At 39.7% G+C, this 23,327-nt stretch overlaps 1 protein-coding gene across 3 annotated transcripts in view; it reads right to left on the bottom strand.

Annotated features, from left to right (window-relative positions):
- TPK1 (thiamin pyrophosphokinase 1) overlaps nt 1-23,327 on the bottom strand; it is a 352,935-nt gene that overhangs the window by 154,927 nt on the left and 174,681 nt on the right. For all 3 annotated transcript variants that reach the window (XM_058655023.1, XM_058655024.1, XM_058655025.1), the window contains one exon: nt 1,414-1,509. In XM_058655023.1, the coding sequence (XP_058511006.1) occupies nt 1,414-1,509 (96 nt within the window). The remainder of the gene's footprint in view (nt 1-1,413; nt 1,510-23,327) is intronic.

The raw sequence follows: 23,327 nt of genomic DNA, 5'->3' as shown, positions 1-23,327 counted from the left end.
CACCTTTAAAATTATACAATTGATCATGCATTTCAGTTTATCTTATTGTTTTGGCTAGAGAAAAAAGTTGTCAACTGTCATTCCAAGTTTGCTAGATGAAAACAGGGCAAGAGTTATGTAAATTAGGCCAAGAGTGCTTAGAGCCCAGAGGCACAGCTAATGAAAGCAAAAATCAACAAACGGGATTACATCAATGTAAGGAACACTGCACTAAAAAGAAACTCACCAAAACAAAGAAGCAGCCAACAGAATGGGAGGAAATATTTGCAAATTATGCAGATATACAAGATTGGTATCTGGGACTTTACAGATCTCAAGAAATTCAATAGTAACAAAACAGTTACAAATTGGGTAAGAAACATGAACAGGAGATTTTTGAAGGATAATATGCAAGTAGCCAAACACACAGGAAGAAATGCTGAGGGTCACTTGTCATCAGGAAATGCAAATGAAGGAAAATGCAAATGAAGGAAAATGCAAATGAAAACCAGAGATTTCACCTGGAGCCAGTTAAAATCCAGCATCTGGAAATCAAAACACAGGAAGTGCTGGAGAGGATGTTGAGGAAAAGCCACCTTACTCCACTGTTCTTGGGAATGTAATTTAGTAAGATCATAGTGAAAGATAGTGTGCAGATTTTTCAGAGATCTGGAAAAAGATCTACAACAGAATCCAGCCATGCCTATCTGGAAATTTAAACAAATGAAGTAGCATATGTTATTTGTATACTCATGTTAACTGCAGCTTAATTCTCAATATATAAGATACAGAATCAAACCAGATTCCCATCAGTGACTGACCTGATAAAGAAAACGTGGTATATACACACCACGGAATACTACTCGGCCATAAAAAAAGAAATGAAGCCTACGCCCCGCCTTCCTTGCTTTATGGCAATAAAAACTAAATGCAACTGAAAAATCATTCTTATGCTTAGTGAAATAAGCCAGGCCCAAAAAGACAAATATCATGTGTTTTACCTGATCTGTTGTATTTAAAATACAGAGAACAAAAACATGTTTTCTGTATAAGTGAAGTGAAGCTGACATTTTGAGATCTGATCTCTGCTTATACTTTTAGTCTATACTCTTGAAAAACAGGGTTTTTTTTCCTTCTTCTACCTGCTATTTGTTAAATTCATGACTTAAAGGAGGAGTAAGCATGTGAACGCTAAGAGAGCTGCAAGTATGTCATTGTAGAAATACTTTTTAAAAACATTAACAAAAAAGAAGCAGGGTGAGAACTGGGGGGGAGGGATGGTTAGATGGCATGTATTCCTTTGTGTATCATGAAATTCATCCATCCCATACAAATAAAATGCTTCAAAACTTTTACAAGCAGCGCCAAAGTCGATCATCATCCTTCAGACCTGGAAGCCGACTGCTAGCCACAGCAAGGAAGGGCCTGGCATACCTGCAGGTGTTTTTCGGCAATCTTCCTCTGGAGCACTTGAAGGCATTTGGTGAAGTCAGTGTGGTCTTGATCAGGAGTTGAGATCAGTTCACATCCCTAGACAGTGAAGGAAAAGAACAGGGAAGAAGGAATGATTTCAGCCTGTGAACGAGATCAAGAGCTGTCAAACTTCAGCCCGGGCACCAGCACACACACTCCATATGCCTGCATGTTTCTCCTGTCACTGGCATCATTCCATTATCTTTTCTATTTGACATAACGGGATGTTTCAAGCATGCTGCTAGAACGTTACAATAATGGGCTGATTATGACAATCATTTTTATCCAAGAAAAGTACAGATTATACAACATTAATGATCTTTTAGAAACAGGGATGTGATGACATTCAAGATGAACATAAGAACTTCAGTACAAGTATGACAAATGAAATTCACAGTGAAATTGCCAGAAATTAAAATGAAACTATTTTCTAAGAAACTTTGAGGTTCTCTGTGCAGAACTTGTTTGCTTGTGTGAACGGAAAAATGATTTTTCCTGTTAATGTTGAACTCACGACAATTTTTTTTAATGTTTTAAGTAAAACTGAATTGGTTTTCCTATAAAATTCTTTTACAGCATCTTTTTCACCTGTGTGCAAAAACTACAGGGAGACTTATGCTGGCATAAGTATGTCTCTTGGATTATCTTTTGGACATAATGCAGAGAATTTATACATTTTCTGCCTTCTGCACAACCTATTCTTTACCTACCGAAAAAAAAAAAACCCTGCAGTATGTTTATAAATATAAAACCACAAGGGTGCCAACTTGCTGGCAGTTTACACAGGCAGTTAAAGAAACCATATTTTTGAGATGACACCCTTTGTGCCAATGTCATTCTGAGACAAAGGTACGTAAAAGTAGAACATAGGACTGGAGACCTCTTAATTCAGGAATAAAACAATTCCTGGACTCTGCCAAATAGCTGAGTAAGGGAAAGTTAAATATAATCTAGTACATAAAGTTGCCATTCAAAGAGTTTTCAAGGATACAAAACACCTAGACTGCCTCTTAAATTATTCTAAGAACCATTCTCAGTAGATTTAAAGGTTCCTCTTTTTACTTCAAGGTCTCTTTAAACGTGTCAGGCTAAACCTGAGCTTCGTTCATTTATGACTGTCCTACAATGGAGGATCCAATGAAACAATTAGCTTCTCATAATTCAGAAATATATTATGCTCTAAAAGATGCATATGTCATTTTTACAAGGTCAGGGACATATACTTTCCTGACCCTAAAAGAACATTGGAATTCACTCTAATCATCAAGCAAGGACATTGAAAAAAAGCGCCTTGTTTCAGTTTAACATGCCTGAAAAATAAAAGCTTATGCCATAGCAAAAATGAACATGACCAGGCCCAAAATGATTACAATGCCTCCAAACTGAACATCATTGCATTGAAAGTTTCCTGTGGGCAGGAATCATATTTCCTTCATTATTGTTTCCAGTGTCTGTCACAGGTAAGCTACATAGGGATTGTTTAATAAGTGCAGGAGTACAAGGCAGGGTTTTGGCCTGACAGTTAAGATGCTGGTGGGGCTGCCTACGTCCCATACAGACACCTGGTTCCAAGTCCTGGCTCTCTTTCTGCCTGCTGATCCCTGATAAGGCAGACACTGGCAGGTGGTAATGGTGGCAGCAATGATTGGGTTCCCGCTAGCCACAGGTGAGACCTGGACTCAGCTCCCAGTTCCTGGCTTCCTCCCAACACACTCTAGGCTGTTGCAGGTATTTGGGGGAGTGAACTAGTGAGTGGAGTTCATTCTCTGTTCAAACATTTACATATACACTAACAGTATCTATAGATAGCTCTAGTAAGATGACTGTTTTGTTCTTTAAATCCTAACAATAGGGAGTAGATAAAATTTAAAAGACAAATAGAAATAATGACATCCTAGTTGTTTACATAGTTGTCTTCACAGAATCAACATAAAGCCACCACAAAAATGGCGGTGCAACAAAAACCAAGAGATACCCTATGTAGTGGCACTGCAACATGTTGATACAGAAAATAAAATTGAGACATTGACCTGCTAACTGGACAGCTCGGTATTAATTAGCAAGAATGTTGTTACTTGAAATGACATTTCGCAATTTCTACAGAAGAGGTATCTGATAGGTGCAAGAAAAATGTCATGTAACTTTTATCGAGTTGATTCCATAAAAGTGATTTTTAAATTTTTGTTTTCTTATTTATTTGGAAGGAAGAGAGGCGAGGGAATAACAGAGAGGAGCAGAGAGAGAAATCTCATCCATCTTGTGATTCACTTCCTTAATGGCTGTGTAGGGCTAAGGCCAGGAGCTTGGAGCATCTTCTGGGTCTTGCATATGGGCACAGGGATCTAAGCACTGGGCCATCTTCCCTTACTTTCTCAGGCACACAGCAGGAAGCTCGGTACCAGCACCCATGTGTGCTTCTTGCACTGCAGCTGGTGACCTAACCCACTCTGTCATACTGCCAGCCACAAAGTAAACTACTTTGTGTGCATATGTATGGTATGCATCATAGATATGCAATAGTATATATAAATATGTATACTATATACTATATGTAACTACTTAGTATTATACATGTGAATTTATATAAATAATTTATATATAAACTATTCCGTGTATGATATACATCTACTCACAGAGAGACATGCGTGTGTGTGTGTGTGTAACTACTTGCAGACAGGCACTGAGATGCAGCAAGTTAACCAATACTTGTGATGCTCACACTTCTTATCCCAGTGCCTAAGTTAGGGCCCCACCTCCACTTCTCCTTCAGCTTCCTGCTATTGTGAACCCCACGATGAAACAGATGATGGCTGATACTGCTTGAGTCTCTGGAACTCATGTGGGAGACCCAGAGGGAGTTTGTGCTTCCTGGCTTTCACCTGGTCCAGACCAGGTGGTTTGAGCCATATGAGGAATAAACCAGTAGATGGAAAACAGCTATTGCTCCATGTTGCTCTTTCTTTCAAATCAATAAAAATAAGTCAATTAACTACGACTTTATGAGATCCATGAGTTAATTAACAGCCAACTACAGCTTTTCAGTGTTAGCTGGCTCTTAAGACAACGTATTACGACATATAAGAACTAGAAATCTACGGGCCTGGTGCAGTTGCACAGGAAGCCAATCCTCCGCCCTAGCGTGCTGGCACCCCATATGGGCACTGATTCATGTCCCGGTGACCCCACTTCAGAGCCAGTTCCGTGTCTATGACCTGGGAGAGGAACACAGGACAGAGTATGAACCAAGTTCTTGGAACCCTGCACCCACATAGGAAACCCAAAACAAGTTCCTGGCTCCTGCCTTTGGATCAGCTCATCTCCGGACATTGCAGCCATCCAGGGAAAGAATCAGTGAATAGTAGACCTTCTCTCTCCAAATCTGCCATTCAAATAAAAATAAATAAGTCTTTAAAAAAAAGAAGTAGAAAGCTGAAGATGAGAAACTACCGAGATTCTACGCTCATGGAATAAAACAGAAATACTATGACGTATATCAAGCAATGTTGACCTACTCTACCATGTTAACATAATTATTTGTTACAACAAAACTCAATTTCCTGTTGTTCAAGTTACTAGGACACTATGAAAATTTCAGTTTTTTGAGGGATTCTTTAGAAACATCCCTCACACTTAATAAACAGCAAACTTCAAGTCCCAGAATCACAGCATTTGCAAAATAAGTATAAGTTTATCTTGGACTTTCTAGAAAACAGCTTTTTTTAAAAAAAGATTTATTTATTTTATTTTTTTTGTTACAAAGTCAGATATACAGAGAGGAGGAGAGACAGAGAGGAAGATCTTCCATCCGATGAGTCACTCCCCAAGTGAGCCACAACGGCTGGTGCTGTGCCGATCCAATGCCGGGAACCTGGAACCTCCTCCAGGTCTCCCACACGGGTGCAGGGTCCCAAAGCATTGGGCCATCCTCGACTGCCTTCCCAGGCCACAAGCAGGGAGCTGGATGGGAAGTGGAGCTGCCGGGATTAGAACCGGTGCCCATATGGGATCCCGGGGCGTTCAAGGCGAGGACTTTAGCCGCTAGGCCATGCCACCGGGCCCAGAAAACAGCTTTATAATGTTAGCTTATTTAAAGAAGTAGAAATAGTTTTACTTGAAAATATACAGAAATCTCCTGTGGTGATGCTGACATAGCATGGCCCACAGCAGGATGCTAGGAGCTTGGCCTCTGCTGAAGCAGTGTTGGGAAGTGCTGGAATCTTCAAGCCATAGGACACAGCATAGTGTAAGGTAACTGGGTGAGTAGATAAAGCAAGATCATTCCCTGCACTGGGTCCCTTTTGTGTGTGGCCAGTTCCCTTTCCTAGCAGTCCTTGCCAGAGCCACACAGATGCCCGTCCCAGTGTGTAATCCTTCACATACGAGAGTTAGATAAATCCATTATAAGGTTTCCAGCCTCATGTATTTTATTATAGCAACGGGAAACCAAGTAACACATCTTCTTAAAGGATCAGCTGCAGACACTTCTTTCTTTTCTGCATTTTTTTTGAAAGGTAAGAGAGACACGATTCTTCTATCCTGTAATAGACAGAACAGGACCAAGCCAAAGCCAGGAGCTATTAATCTATTCTCAGTCGCCTCTCTGTGGCTACGATTCAACTATTTGAACCATGACATGTTGTCTCCCAGGGTGGATGGTAGCAGGAAGAAGGACTCAGGTGCACAGCCAGAGCTCGTATAACAATCTTTAAGTGCCAACGTTTGGGTGAAACCTTTTGCTTGAACTACTGCTATCTTTGATTTTTCTCGGCTGACTAAAATGTTATTTACGAACACACAGTATTATTTTCTGTGCCAGGAGATGGCTCCATTGTCATACTAAACATTTATCTCACAGAGATTTTGTCATTAAACATATAGCTATTTAATTGTATCCTAATGAGCTTATTTTTAAACACACTACTTTTAAAAAGCTGAGTTATTTTTAATATTAAATCATATTAATCCTGCTTAACAACAGAAGTAGAGAGATTTGAATTGATGTCATAAATTTCAGAATGTATCAAGATGAAGATTAGTCTGATTTTGTTATAACCCTACAAGAACCTCTTGAAGATGAATAAATTACAATGCTCCCTTCATTCCTTCTAAAACATGTACAGGCGTGCGCGTGCGCACACACACACGGAAAAGCAAAAAGAGCTGCATACATTAGGGCAGCTGTTTAGTCTGGCAGTGAAGATGCGGTTTAGAATGCCTGCATCCCATATTCAAGGGCCTGCTTCTGGTACTGGCTCTGCCCCTGACAGTCTGCTACTGTTGCTGTTAATGTGTTCTTTAAGAGGAAGCAGATACTGCAAGCATTCGGGTTCCTGCCATCTGCATGGGATACTCTGAGTTCCAGGTTCCTTGTTCTAGTCTTGTGCCCAACCTGGTCACTGCCAGCATTTGAGGAACAAACCAATGGAACAGAGCTTTCTCTTGAAATATATAAATAATTTCTAATGAAGTATTTTCCAATGTGTTGAGTTGATTACAGTCTCTTATCAACTAGCCTTCATCTCCAAAAGTCAAAACCAAAGAATGCTATGCAGAAAACTGCAAATGGATTACAAGTGTTCAACGAAGAGGCTTCCTGTGAATGCACGCTTAATTAAACACCGTGGTGCACAGAAGTAGGAATCCATTGGACGCCATTACATTTGTCCAATAGAAAATAAAAACATGAGTATCATAAATACTACACATTTAGAATTATATCTATATATACTTGTGCATGTGTTTGAGAATGAAATATATATGTGCACATGTATATGTAGAAGAATGAAAATAGATCCACATCATATACTATGTAGAAAAGTCAATTCAAGATGGATTGGTGACCCAAATTTAAGATTTGAGACTACGAAGCTACTGCAAGAAACTGTAGGAAAAACACTGCTACACATTAGTGGGTGATGACGGCTTGCAGAAGACCCCCTTGCACAAGAAGCAAAGCAAACCAAACAGATGAACTGCAGGCATCCAGTGCAGGCTCTAGTTTGAGTCCTGCTTGCTCCACTTAGGATCCAGTGCCATGCTAATACGCATGGGAAAGAAATGGAGGATGGACCAAGTGTTGTGCCTCTGCGTCCATGTAGGAAAACTGGCAGAAACTCTGGGCTCCTGGCTTCAGCCGGGCACAGGCCCAACCACTTTAGAGATTGAAGAATCAGCGGATGGAAGCTCTCACCTCCTCTCTCTGCCTTTCAAATAAGTAATTGTGTAAATAAAAGACATAAATAACAGTAAAAAAAAAAAAGAATGTGGAAACAATGGTCTTAACTACCTTCCTGTAACCCTTGACCCTTTGTGCCCTGATCAACTATGTAAAGATAATCAAAATAAAATACTACTTGAATAAAAAGACATAAATAAGATGAAACTATGAAAGTGCTAAAAGGATATGTAGGGAAAACTCTTCAAGACCACAGTGCTGGTCCCAGGGCTGTTTTTCCTGATTCTGTAAAGAATGCCATTGAAGCTACAGATTATTGTTTAAAGTAGAGACATTTAGCAATACTATTTCTTTTCTTCCCTTCCAGGAATGTGGAATAACTTCCCACTTTCCGTGTCCTTTTGAAATATTTTTTTTAATCTATGCATTACAATTTTCATTGTAGAGAGTTTTCACTTCTTTAAGTTCAATATTTTACATTTTTGATAGCTTTGTCAATGGCGTTATCTTTCTTAATTTCACTTTCACGAGTATCACTATTGGTGTATACAAATGTTACTTTTTTTTTGTACCTAGATTTTCTATTTTGCAACCTTACCGAATTGGTTTAATAGCTCTTCAGATGTTTCCTCTGAAATGTTTAGTTATTTCCATTTATAAGTTCATCTAATCTACAAACATGGAACTTCTGACTTTCCTCGTTAGAAATGGGACGCCCTTAATGGATCATGCATTCCTGCTTCCAGACGCAAGATGGAATCCCAATGAAACTGTTGGACATGTGTAGACAAGGGGATGCTGGACTGTCTGATACTGTCTGTACCAACAATGTCAGGGTACACTTAAACAGAAGACTGACAGAATTATGATTCCTTATGAAGGACTACACTATTGTAGCAAAATGAGAAAAATCTGACGGGGGGTGGGAGTTTGGGGGGGTATTCCCAGCCTATACTAAACTGTACCACATAATTCAAAATTCAAAAAAAAAAATTTAAAAAAAGAAATTAAAAATTAAAAAAAACCAAATGGGATGCCCTTTAATTTTTTTTCTTAATCATTTTTTTCCAAATATGTCCAGAAGTATACTGAATATTTAACCATTTGGCGGAGTTTCAAAATGAGTCCCTTCTTCAGCCTTCCCACTTAAACCAATTACAAACTTGCAGTTATATGAGATTTAAAATCAGCCTACTGCATATTTTGAAATGATATGAAGTTCTATAAAATTATTATATCAAATTTAGATACTTTTCCTTAAATGTGTTATATCTACCTACAATTGTACCCTAACGGGTACATCATACAGAAAATAAGTTCTATTTTCTTTAAAAAAAAAAACTGATGTAACATTATTTTCTTATATTTTTCCTCTGATCTTGATTTTAAAATCATTTTAGGATCCATATTTGTATAAAATAGCATACAAGCGCTCTCTTTCTCTCAGCTTTACTCTTACAGAAGTGTTAAAAGCCTGTGTTCCCACCTGCATCCACACCTAAGGACATCACTAAAACACCCAAGAACAAGATCCGCTACCATAGCATCGTTAGCTTCTCTAAAGTATTTGAATATTAGTACCACAGTCTTCCCTAATACACAGGGACTACGTTCCAAGTTGCAATGGTTGCCTAAAACCAGTGACAGTGGTGAACACTAGATAAATCATAGAAAAATGGAATAAAAAGAAAAATGTATTGGGGCACAAAAGTTTTGAAATCCACTTGCAAGGTTTTCTATCTGTTGTGCGCATTTTTCCATGAATCTCTGGATGCACCTCTGTATGCTGTCTTGTCCTGTTCTTATGCAAATGTTGTTTCTCTCTCTTCAATCATCTTAATGCACTTGAACTCTTCCCATTGAAATACAGGATGCAAATAGGACAAAGTGCCATCAGGCTACATCACAGGAGACACTCAAATACAAGAACTAGTATTTCACAGCCGTAGACAGGAGAATCCACACAGTTGTAAAGTGACTAACCAGTCAGGAAGTGTGCAAACCAAAACTATGCTGGGGAAAGGGATGCTTCATAACCCAGAGAGGAGGGAGAGGGGTAGCTGGAGAATTATTCTTGCTATTGACGCTGGTGTGCAACCTAAAACTGTAACCTATTTCTGTGACTTTCCATCTAGTATTTCTTAGACCAGATTATTAAGTACACACATCTGAAGCCACAGGGTGTGAACAATGTATAACAGTGGAATACTGTATTCCACATGAGAATTCTCAGTCAAGTTAAACTAGTGAACACAAGCAAATACATAGTTAATAATTAACATTCCATACAGAAAGAAGTTATACGAAGAAAATACCACAATGAAGTATTGTAAATCACTTCAAGTATGAGTGTGATGTCTACTTTAGGAAAATAAATTACTCAAGATGGTTTATGACAAGATTGCAAAGAACACAGATGCGTGGATACTTGTACATTTTCTAAATTCAAATCTCACTGGTTCTAGTTTCACTAACAAAGCGGCTGTTTTCAAAACTGCTACCTAAGAAACAGTCAGATATGTAAGCATTACAAACTACTTTCATAGTGTCCTATAAGTAGCAAGGTTTCACAAAAAATGGCAAAATCATAATTTTGTTTATTTCACCAACTTTATTAGTTCATTCACATAAAATAATATATGGTATGTGATGCAGCATTATTTTATTTTGTTATATTTATAGAAAGACAGAGGGAAAGAGAAAAGAGATGGAGATACTCCAATGACTGGTATACTATCGAAATGTCCACAACAGTGGGGGCAGGCTGAGGCTGAATTCAGGACCTGATTATCTGGTGACAGAGACCTAAATATTTTATCCAGACTTGTTCCCTCCAATTGTGCTATATTAGCAGAGATCTGACTTAGAAGTAGAGCTGTGAGGTGAACCCTAGCGCATTAATATGAAATGTAGAAATCCCAAAAGGTGATTCAGTTGCTACACCAAATTCCCACTGTGAGATAGAAGGTATTAAATAAAAGTAAAACATAACCAATGATAATCATCACCTAGGGCAAACATCAGTTATTTAGAATTTGTTCCATTAATGAACCAATAAATGAACAATCATAAAAACAAAAGCGAATGAGGGGTATAGGAAATTGCATCAGTCAATGATGAAACAGACCTTTGGCCCAAGCAATGCTAGGAGGTTGCCGGGGAATCCTCACCTTCTACCCCTTCTACCACCATAACATGAGGGGAAAGCACACTAAGCATATCTTGTAATGCACATGCTCTATGTACTTTTATACAGATTCAGGCAAACCAATATATTCTGCCCTGAATTATGCTCCTCCTTGCTCTAAACGCCAGATACTAGAAATACCAGATACAGTGCCAACAGCATTGCCATTTGTGCTATAAAACATCAACAGATTACACTGACTCTTCAGCTTTTATGAATTGATTCAGCAATTTATATCCAAGAAACTTCCAGTTTTTTTTTCTGCACTGTTGTTTCTAAAACCTGAATTAACCAAGTGACTTTCAACTTTTCTTCATTATGTAGTATGTCCCATCACTTGTCTTCCACAAGTACAATGTTGAAACTCTACCATTCATATCCAATAAATGCTATTAAACTGAAAGGACACACATTTTTCCAGGTCTTCCATCCTGTCATTGAGTGTAAAATTGTATGTTCTTAATGAGGCATATTCTGATCACTCTAACACATTAGTCTTCAAGAAGTTCCTAGAAATATTCATATTTTAAAAGATGTGACCATTATTTATTTGGAAAATCACAGCTACAGAGAAAGAGGAAGAGACAGAAAGAGCTCTTCCATCCAATGGTTCACTTCCCACTGGCTGCAGTGCTTAGCACTGGACCAAGCTGAAGCCACAAACTAGAACTTCATTCAAGTTTCATACAGGGGGTAGCCGTCAAAGAAACCAGGTCATCTTTTCTGGCCTTTTCCAGACCTGTAGCAGAAAGTTGGGTTGGAAGTGGAGTAGCCAAGACAGGAACCAGGTCTTATTTGGGTTGCTGGCTCCACAAGAAGTAGCTTCACTCTATATACCATAGTAATGGTGCTGGAAATGTGTGTCTTTTGAAAAATTATACATGCATTTCAAGCCTTTTACACCAGTACAGGGATTTGTTTTATACTGGATCTTAGCCAATGGGCCAAGCAGGTGCTGGATTATCTTTTAGTATGGTTTCAATGAACTCTTATGGACTCTCCTTGTCTAGGACAGCATGAGTGTTCCCTCTCCTTCAACCACAACTGACTCTGGCATTCGAAAGAGCTTTTTTATAGGACACATCACTATCTACCACATGTAATATTTATTGTCCATCTACGCCATAGCATACATTCTAGGGTTTTCGGCTGTCTGTACTGCTTTATCCCATGTATTTAAACAGCACACAATAAACCTGAATAAATATTTGGTACATGAATAAATAGATGAATATTTGGATTGGTGCTATCTAGTAACTTGATGTTTGAAAAGCAATGGATCTTTTACATAATGTAACTCATAGGAAAAAAGGCTCTGAAAAAATAAAAAAAGATGTATCTTGTTCTATCCTAAAATTATGCAATTTGTATTGATCATGAATTCTGATATGCCTAAGCACCTGAAGATATAAATAGTTTATTCTTTACCAACCCAACTGGTAACTCAGTCTTTTGGTTGGCTTATAAATCAATAGATTTTCCTAATTCAAAACAAAGTAAAAGGTGCATTTTTAGATTAACATTCTTGTGATTGGCTAATGCTAGTCAACACAGTAAAATATTTCATGTCTAAAATCAAATGGGTTATATATGTCTATCACACAATATAACAGGAGATTCTCATTTCTTTGTACCTTAAAAGGAAACTACTGAAATTGCTCAGTATCACCTCTCGCCCTATAAATAAGGTCAGCTGCAAGCCATTCATACATCAAAAACATTTGGTCAAAAAGAATCCCGAGTGAAGTGGAAACCAGAAATGGATAACGTGTTGCAGTTATATGAAGATATGGCCTTTTTATTTTTTCCATTTTCTTCAAGTTCTTATGATGAACACCTTACCAGAAAAAGTAGTGTGAAAAAAATTGAGCCTGCTTCTACAGTAGGAACTCTTTCTATATATTAGACAGCAGCGCCTAATTTGTCATTTAACTCTCTCTTTCTCAGACATTTTATCTGATATCCAGTTTTGGAAGTAACAGCACTGCCATGAGACTGCCAACATCATTCATACTCTTGCCAACTGCAAATGGTTTAGAGGGAAGCATATATTCCAGTTCAGGTCAAAGAGAACACAGGAACCTATGCATGAACCATCAGAAGAGCTGTCTGCCCGTTTGCAGGAATATGTGTTGAGAAGGCCACCCCACAAGGTGGTACCTGGAGCTGAAGGTGACTCTGGACAGATGAAGAAAAGTATTCATTTATACGGTATGATTTTGGCAAACGCTATCTAGCGAGTGACTTTTTCATTTAATGTTTTGCTTGCATTTAGACATGAAAATTAGTACTAGGTGAGTTAACATTTGTTTCAATCTGCCATGCCCAGGTCAGTATCCAGGAATTTAAAAATCTAAGAATTTAAAGAAAACATACACTGGGAGGCCAGGGGAGACAAACAATGGAAAAATTATGGAAGTGCAGAATCAGAAGGCAATGGTCCCTAAACACATGATGGCTTGAAATATGCATCATCATGTGAGGGGATGAATTTGTGCTCATCAACTATTATTATCATAATGGTGTTCCTCATTATTTCAGTCACTTGAGCCTATAAAGTAGTTTATAATGTAACATTTTTTAAAAAATATAGAACATTAACACTTTAGAGAGTGTTTTCACACATTACCGTTTTATTCGGAAAAACTTCGAGGGAATAATTAAAGATTACACAAAGCTTTAGCTCAAATGCAGTAAAGACTACATTTGCACATATTTTGCATACACATGTACATGCACACACCCCTTTAATCATGTGCTACTTCATGCTAGGATATATTCCTACAAATGCACTGTTAAGTAATTTCAGCATTGTTCGAAACTCACAGAGAATACTGAGTCAGCCCTAGACAGTATACCTAGCCTATTTGACATACTTAGACACTGTTGTTACTGTATATGCTACTTCACAGGTGGAAATGCCAGTATGTGATTCCAATTTGGGAACACACAGGATATTTTCAAAAGCTTGAAAATGAAATTAAAACTAGGTTCTCTGTGGTGCAAAGTAATTGTGAAATTCATACACAGCTACTCGCAAAACCAGCAGTGTGGGTAGTAAGGTATGCACATGTCACACTAGAGGTTGGAATCCCAGCTCCACCTCTGCTTCCACTACCCTGCCAACGCAGCAGGAAGCAGCACATGGCGATTCAAGCAGTTGGGTAGCTATCACCTGGACTTTTTGGCTCATACCTTCAACCTAGCCCAACCGTAGCAATTACAGAGATTTGTGGAATGTGGAAGCATAGGGAAAGCTGTATGGGATTATCTGTAACTCTTTCAGACCTATTAAATGTATAATTGAACTCACAGCTCCCACTGTAATGGAACAAGTATGCAAAATGGAACTGCTGATCAGCATTTAGGAGCCAACAACGTCATAAATACAACGCCAAATTCCATCTCAGAGCCTGCACAGGATATGGAGTTACTCTGCATAGGTTGGTAGAGAGAGCATCATCCCAGTTCACTAGAGTCATGAAAATATTGTGAGTATCCTCCAAAGAACCTTGGTGCAGGTTTTTAGTAAATAATTCTTTAATTTACTGACAGCGAAAATAAATTACAAGGCAATGACTGTCAATAATCAATCCCATTTGAAAAGATCAACGCAAAAGCTATAAAACTATCATCCTCAGTTACTTCATTTGCCATCTGCCAATATTTTAACTAATGGAGGTAAATGAGTTTCTGCATTTTGCACACATAAACCCTATCAGGTTATATCATGCTGACTCCTCTAAAATCCCTTAGAAGGAAAGGAAACAGATCTTAAACATATTAATTGTTATTTCATGTACTACATCCAAAAAGATTTGGCATCATAAAACAAGAAGCAATTAAATTTAGTAGAAATATTCCCAAACTTGCCATTAGGTGATTCATTTTAGTCAAGTCATTTAGCGATCATCCATCTACTCAGGGCAAAAGTCACCACTGCGAATTATCCTGCAAAGATTTTATGAGACTCCAAGTTATCTACTTTAAATTTACACAGTGAGCTTAAAACTTACAGATCAAGGCATGCTTCTTCCTCTTTGGGACTGTGTACACCAATTAGGAACATTTATTTCCAAAGACTTGCATATAGCCTTTCACATAGCACAGTTAAATACAATAAATGCACAGACAGTTACTAACATCCCAAATGTTTTGCATAAATATTTTCCAATGAAACAAAGCCACGTTCTCTGGGAAAAAAATCACGTAATTTAAAAGTATCTAATATTGGGCCCGGTGGCGTGGCCTAGCGGCTAAAGTCCTCGCCTTGAACGCACCGGGATCCCATATGGGCACCGGTTCTAATCCCAGCAGCTCCACTTCCCATCCAGCTCCCTGCTTGTGGCCTGGGAAAGCAGTCGAGGACGGCCCAAAGCTTTGGGACCGTGCACCCATGTGGGAGACCCGGAAGAGGTTCCTGGTTCCCGGCATCGGATCGGCGTGCACCGGCCCGTTGCAGCTCACTTGGGGAGTGAAACATCGGATGGAAGATCTTCCTCTCTGTCTCTCCTCCTCTCTGTATATCCGGCTTTCCAATAAAAAAAAAAAGTATCTAATATTGGGCCAAGTGCAATAACCTAGTATTTGAAGTCCTCACCTTGCACGCTCCAGGATCCCATATGCGTGCTGGTTCTAATCCCGCAGCTCCACTTCCCATCCAGCTCCCTGCTTGTGGCCTGGGAAAGCAGTGAGGAATAGTCCAAAACTTTGGGACGCTGCACCAGCATGGGAGACCTGGAAGAGGTTCCAGGTTCCCGGCATCGGATCGGCGCGCATTGGCCCGTTGTGGCTCACTTGGGGAGTGAATCATCGGACGGAAGATCTTCCTCTCTGTCTCTCCTCCTCTCTGTATATCTATATCTGTCTTTCCGGTAAAATAAATACAAGTCTTTTTCAAAACATAACTAATATTAAGCTGTGATTGACTGAACTCTCCTAATAATACTAACAAGAGCCAACACTTGAGCAGCTGGCATTGTGGCATACAGTGTAAAGGTGCTGCTTAAGACACAGCATTCCGTAAAAAGGCTGGTTTGTTCATGGCTACTTTGCTTCCAATCCAGCTCCCTGGTAATGCACCAGGAAAAACAGTGGACCGTGACCCTCACCTGGGAGAGCTGTTGAACCCCTGGCTTCTGGGTTCAGTCTGCTCCTTACTGTTGTGGTACACGGGGACTAAGGCAGTAAATGGAAGCTCACTCCCTCTTTGGCTCTCCTATACAGACGTAAATCTTACAAAACAACACTGGAGTACATTTTACATGAGTTACTTTCTTGAATCTCTATGCAGTAAGAGTCATCACATCTTACCACGTTCAGAGATCATCTACCTAAGGTGGGTACCTGGAAAGGAGATAGTGCATGAACTGGATGCTGTCCACTAAGCTCCGTTTACTTGAATTTTGAGTGTTTTGGCAAAATTCAGCAGAAAAAGTTACAATCTATATTGACTCTTTAATTGGTTTTCTCCAGTGTTTAATGACGATATACTCTAATAAGCTGCGAGGCGTACCTAACCTCTGCCTCACCCTGAACTTCCTTGATCACAGTCAAGCGTGTGGACATCTCAGACCCTTCTCAGCTACCTGACCATGGCCACCGGCTTGCCACCATCCCCTGTCCCCTCTTTCTGCTCTCCTAACTCATTACATTTAGGACATATTTTTTTTTCCATTAAAAATACATCATTATTATCAGTACTCTCTATGCAATTGCTTATTTTTTTTTAATCAAATTGTAGGAGTGAAGCAATTTGGGGAATTAGAATGTTTTCAGATCTCTGAGGTATGTTGTCACAGTGCTCTCCAGGAAAGTCATAAAAATTCTTAGTCCTATTAGCAGCTTACCCGGGTGTAGAGTTCCTTCTTTTAAAAATATAATTAACTGTAGGGCCCGGCGGCGTGGCGTAGCGGCTAAAGTCCTCGCCTTGAACGCACCGGGATCCCATATGGGCACCGGTTCTAATCCCAGCAGCTCCACTTCCCATCCAGCTCCCTGCTTGTGGCCTGGGAAAGCAGTCGAGGACGGCCCAAAGCTTTGGGACCCTGCACCCGCGAGGGAGACCTGGAAGAGGTTCCTGGTTCCCGGCTTCGGACTGGTGTGCACCGGCCCGTTGCAGCTCACTTGGGGAGTGAATCATCGGAGGGAAGATCTTCCTCTCTGTCTCTCCTCCTCTCTGTCTGACTTTGTAATAAAATGAATAAATCTTTAAAAAAAATATATAATTAACTGTGGACAAGACAACTTGTCATGATTTTTTTTTTTTTAAACTGGGATTTGGTTTCATTGATTTACCCTAGTTTTTAAATTTCAGGGAGACAGAGAGATGATGTCCACAGAGAGGAAGCAATAAGACAGTTTGCATTGAAAAGTAAAGAAGAGAGAGGAATGGCAGTGGCTCATCCGGGGGAGCGCTGTGGTTGAGGACAGTGGGAAAGCAAGGGAGGCTCCTTGGAGGGGAAGGCAGGTGTCAGCCAGTGAGGCTCGGGAAAGGAGGGAGGAGACATCAAAGCTCATCTTTAAAACCGGCTTTGGAAACAGGAAATACAACTTGTTACCCAGTCACAGAACATGACCTATTTCAATAAATAAGGGCAAAGGTCAGCCTGCGTTTTAAAAGTTTAAGTCCTGCACACATTATGTAACCCTATCATTGCCGTGCCTTCACACATGTGCAAGATACTTACTTTTAAAAACTGGGGGGGAGAACATTTTCCAGAGCCTTCCAGATACTGAAGGTAATTGATTTTTAATAATGCAGTTCAATACTTGTTAATTAATTTGAATTAGCCAGATTTCTTTCATGAGAAACTGCTGTCAGATTAAGAGCACAGTAGGAACAGAGTGAAAGGACATATTCCGGACAGTTAAAACTAAAGATTTAAAATTATCCCAAACTTGTTGCCAAATTTGTGAAGGGGAATTGTTAGATAAAATCAGTTAGAATCAAAATGATCTACGTTCCATGATATAGATATGAAAATCATTTTTTTTACTTGAAGAGATATATCCTTAAAATAAGCAATTCTCAATTTCTTCCTTATTATATAAAGCATTTTGTGGTGTATTGTTCCTTTAATTTTATTTACCATCCACCTGCAAACATTGCTACCTTTCAAACTTAAAAAAAAATGTATTTAAAATCTTCAAATGACACCCACAAGTAACAATTTCTACAACGAGAATATCATATAAATAAACTTAGGAAGCGTAAATCTAGCATTTTCTTTCTTGTTTTCTACACAGCGTATAAACGAATAAAAGAAACGCAATTTAACCTCGCACCAATTCTCCACTGTATCCCAGATATGTAATATTTTAATCTAGTATAATCTATTCTGCCTTACCTATATATTACGAAATAACTTTTTCTTTCAGCCTGGTACTGAATAAAAGGAACAACATCTCAAACACACAAACAAGATGTCTATTCCCTCTGTTAAGGGAAGTCAAGTGTCTTTGGAACAGCATGGGATGTAAAATGATGGATCTTCCTAAAAGCAGAGGGAGAATTTCAGGAGGGATGAAATACACCTAAATTAAAACAAAAACAACAACCACTGCCCCCCACCCCCTCCACACACAATATGATTCACGCTTATGCTTAAAGTTGTGTGCTTGCAAGCCTGGCTCTCGACTGACATCTAAGATGTAGGCTCCGGTCTCCCAAGGGTTAACTCCACAGCTTAGCTTGTTTCTAAGGGGTAATAGGATGGCCAATCTTGGCCTAATACATTTAGCCCCTGGCTTGACCGCAAGTTCCTCTTTCCTGCTTCCCCTTTTTTATGATGCCCTCGGAGGAGCTTAGGAGTTGCTTGAGCATTGGGATAATACTGGGAGGAACTGGGCAGACTATAAAAGAGGCAGGCTAACCTCAAATAAATGGCATTCTCTTTACAAGAATGACCCACTGTGTGTTGTCTTGTGTTGTCTTTTTGTAACCCTAGTCCTTCCGCTCGGCTCGGGGTACGTGGCGACGCGGGCGTTGCCAACACTAAGAACTGAAATGGTGGATGATTCCCTGTACTGATAGATACAAAGGTTATTTATATATATGAAAACACATTTTACCCTAGTTGGAAACCAGGTAAAGCAAAGTCTTTTAGTGCTGTTATACATGACTGAGTCAATGATCTGACTCAGGTGTTAGAAGAGAAGTGGGGAATGTTATGGGGTACAGTCAGTGACAGCCAGCACCCATTGACAGTGGGCAAATGAAATGTGGCTGTGTCCCCCACCCTCTGTCCTGAAGGTGGGTCCTAACAGCAATGGAGTGTTAATTCCATCCTCAGCTACTCTGCCCCCCACCACTCGGGTATTCGCTCCTGCCCATCCATGACTCACCTATTATCTGAGAGGGGACAGCATTGGGTCACAAGCCCCTCACAAGCCCCTTTAAAGGGCCCATGACGTGGGAGCTGGTTCTCTTTCTGGTCAGGTGCTTCTACTGCTCTGGCACTTTGACTCTTGGCTGACACAGGACAGGTAACCCCCTGAGCATGGTCCCTGTGTACTGCTTAGAAGGGACAACGGATATAGTAATGTTGTTTCTGGTCCGTGTACTTCCAGGAGTTCCGGGACAGGTGAGGCCTAGCAGTGACAGAATGTGAGCAGAAAAGCCAGGGAAAGGTGAATGTCTGCAGCTTTGGAAGTGTGTCCAGGTTATTCATTGCATGTCTCTTAGGATAACTTCTATTGTTGGGGAAGCTAGGACATAGGTCCTCAGCTTAATGGATGGATTTAAGAGTAATGACCATTTGTTCCTCTTGGGATTATGTTTGATTGGATTATGATAGGTTGGATTGCCATGTGGACTTGTGATTTGTTATTTCTAGTATGGTCTATTATCACCAAGCTTGGTTAATAAAGACTCCTTAAACATGTCTGGTGTGAACTCACCCGCGCCCCGTAACAAGCGCCAACTCATATTTCACAAACTTAGGAATCATTTTGATCACAGACATCATTTCCATAGCAAGCATCATGAAGGTCCAGCTCCTTGCTGCTATAGTTGTAAGAGAACAGACAGATAGCTGCAATTGACAAGGGATATGTGGATAAGTGAGAATGGACCTTGAGCTCCAGGGGATCACACAGAGATGGAGAGTAAACTGTGAAAGAATTGTTTATATCCAATTCCATTCAAAGAAATAGCCACCACCAAAAGGTGGAGAAGTGCCAAGGAGTTTTAGTTCCCTGGGCCAGATGAGGGAGGGGACAGGGACAGTCCCAAGACCCTGGAGAAAGGCCAGGTGACCTGGGCCAGGTGTGCCTCACAAGGAAGTTTTTGATCTGAAGGGCAAAGGTTCTGCCTTTGTAATGGGTATGCTGAGCAAACTCAAACCTAACAGGCTTCAGAAACCACAGATGGCAATCCAGTCCATTTGAAAGGACTATGAGCCAAGCAAGCATAAGAGTTAGGGTATATTCAAGAGCTGGTTTTACCTAATGTTCCCCTGGCAATCTTATGGTACCCCTGCTGAGATGCTAATAACGGTTAGACAGCAAGTTTTAAGCATCTAAAGTGAAGAATCTGTCAGAAACTGCCTACCTGCAATTCCCCGAGCAAAGCCTTTCCGTCTCAGCATATGTTAACCAGCCTTCCTGCTTGAGCCTAAAAGTTTACAATATTCAGAGGAATTTCTGCTTCATTTTTGTTAAGACAATATACCAATAAATAGAGTTGAGCTTTATAAATCTGCTATAATGTCCTCTGTGTGCCTTAAACGTCAAACTTGCTAACTCGTTACAATTCATGAGAATTATTTAAATTGTTGAAATTCATTGATTTCATCATACCTAAAAGTGACTGGGACGTGGCTGGGAAGAACTGGAGAAGATGCCCAGCTTACAACAGAAGATAGAGATAGATACAAATCTTTTTAACTGTGAAGAGTCTAAAATTTAAGTAGAATCCAACCCCAGGCATTATGCAATTTACACTAATATTCTAAGCAAGTCTGATCATGAAATATATCCACATTCATAGCATACTCTCTCATAACTGCATGATTTCCTGTTAACACATTCATGAAGTAAGTACTCTAAAAAAATAAAAAAGCAGTATTACTGAAGAACAATGAACATGTAAAAGTTCGGAAGCAAACAACTTTTGAACATAAAACATTACCAGCTTCACTACTGCTAGATTATTTTCACACCAATATTTAATCACTGCTACAAATATATGGAAAAGGGCTATAAGTCATGATTTTATGTTGCATGTTGGGGTGAGACTTGCATATAGGTAAACTAAACTCACAATGAGCTGGCAGTTACTTCCAAAAGCAATAGCTTTGTTACTTATGAAAAACAATAATAAATCTGACTGATACCCAAGATTAGGGCCCAGTTATTTGACATCCATCCTTTCCTTTTGCCCACCCCAACTATTTAAAAATGACGGTCCTCAACTTTAATTTGGAATTAATACAAGCATTTCTTATTTATCATCAATAGTCTCTTAATGAGAAATCAACCATTCCATTCAAACATCAATCAGAAGTCAATTTCTAATCGTTTGCATTTAGAAAGTTATATTTAAATCCAAGTACCTAGTTAAATACATTTTCCACAGGTAATAATAATTACAAAGAGAAGTAATATGTCATTTTCAGTTAACTGCATATAAAATGTATACCAGTTTATATTTATAAAATATAAAGAATTCAAATATATCATTTTTTCTCATAGAGTGCAATCAGAAAAAAATGTGGATATAGCCATGCCAGTTTCAAAGCCCTCTGGAAAATATCATCAAGAAACACTGGCTTAATAAGAGTTATTCTTTAGGAATTTTCTTGGGAAAAAAAAAAAAAGACAAGAAAACTTTCCCAGTTCTGAGAAAGATAAACCAAAAGATAAGAGAGACAATTTTCCTGGACTTCCATATTCATTTCTACAGCTTACCATGAGCTAGAAACATCTGGCAACCCAGAGTGATCTTGTAACACAAGGCTGGAGATTTAGGCGCCAGTGCTGTCCTGTACCACACCGATTCTCCACATGTTGGTGCTGGCATCCCATGCGGAAGCTGGTTGTTGTCCCAGCTGCTCTAGTTCTGATCCAGCTCCTTGCTTGTGGCCTGGGAAAGCAGCTCAGGATGGCTCAGCTCCTTGCGGCCCTGCACTCAGGTTGGAGACCCAGAAAAAACTCCTGGTTCTCAGCTTCGAACTGGCTGGCTACCTCTGGTTGTTGCAGTCATTCAGATGGTGGATCAGCAAATGAAAGATAACTCTCTCTCTCTGTTTATCTCTCTCTCTCTCTCCCTCTGTAACTCTGACTTTCTAAGTAACATAAATAAATCTTTATTTATAAGATTTATTTTTATTTTATTTTCATGACAAAGTCAGATATACAGAGAGGAGGAGAGACAGACAGGAAGATTTTCTGTCCGATGATTCACTCCCCAAGTGAGCGTAATGGCCAGTGCTGTGCCGATCCAAAGCCAGGACCTAGGAACTTCCTTCAGGTCTCCCACACGGGTACAGGATCCCAAGGCTTTGGGCCGTCCTTGACTGCTTTCCCAGGCCACAAGCAGGGAGCTGGACGGGAAGTGGAGCTGCCGGGATTAGAACCGGTGCCCATATGGGATCCTGGCGTGTTCAAGATGAGGACTTTTAGCCGCTAGGCCACACTGCCGGGCCCTGAATCTTTAAAAAATTAAAGAAAAAACAACCCTGGAGATGTAATCTTACTGCCCACATAATTCACCATCCACACTGGGGTTAATGGTGTCTTCTCTTAAATTGTGTGTTGCCCTCTCATCTATTTTTCTCCGAGGGTTTTTGGGCATCATCTTCCGGTATTCATCACTCTCGATTTCTACTATGCTCTTCTGGGAGTTGGGAGGATTAGCACAGAAGATAAAATCTGAACTTGGACCTGGAGTCCTATTTCTGCATAACTAAGTTTTCACCATGCTGTCTAGCACATAGCCCTACATTAATCAGTCATACGATTTACGCCTGGGAAGACATCTTCCTGCTTTAAGATGTCCTATATTCCTAGATCCTTGCCAGTTTTCTAACACTAAATCACTTTTATTTTCCAACATTGTATCAAGTTACACCTTACTGACAATTTTAGGTGATGTAACAATGTATCAGCTTCTTACTGTTTGGTCATTCTTGGCCCAGCAGGACTCCAGCCCTGCAGCTGAGGGGTAGGGAATGTTGGAATGTGCAGGCACAGTGTTATCCCAGGGGTAGTTAGCACACTCACGCACTGATGGTGATACTGTGACACGCCCTGTGCCAAGGACAACTGTCTTCCCACAAAAGTTTTTCCTATTGAGAAGAAGGTTGGACAACATTCTTGCTACGGACAACATCTGTGCCCTCTGTCTACCATTTTGTTTCAGTCACTTAGAAAGTAATCTAGGCCTCAATTTCTCCATGAGAAAACTGAACAAAAGCATACTGTGTAAATATTCTATTTCGAATTCTTTTCTATTTTATGCTGTTACATGCCCCAACTTTTTGTTCCTATCTTACAAACCTTATTTGTGAA

Source organism: Ochotona princeps, chromosome 25 (genome assembly GCF_030435755.1).
Source record: "Ochotona princeps isolate mOchPri1 chromosome 25, mOchPri1.hap1, whole genome shotgun sequence".
Lineage (NCBI taxonomy): Eukaryota > Metazoa > Chordata > Mammalia > Lagomorpha > Ochotonidae > Ochotona > Ochotona princeps.
This window is presented reverse-complemented; position numbering and strand designations above follow the sequence as displayed.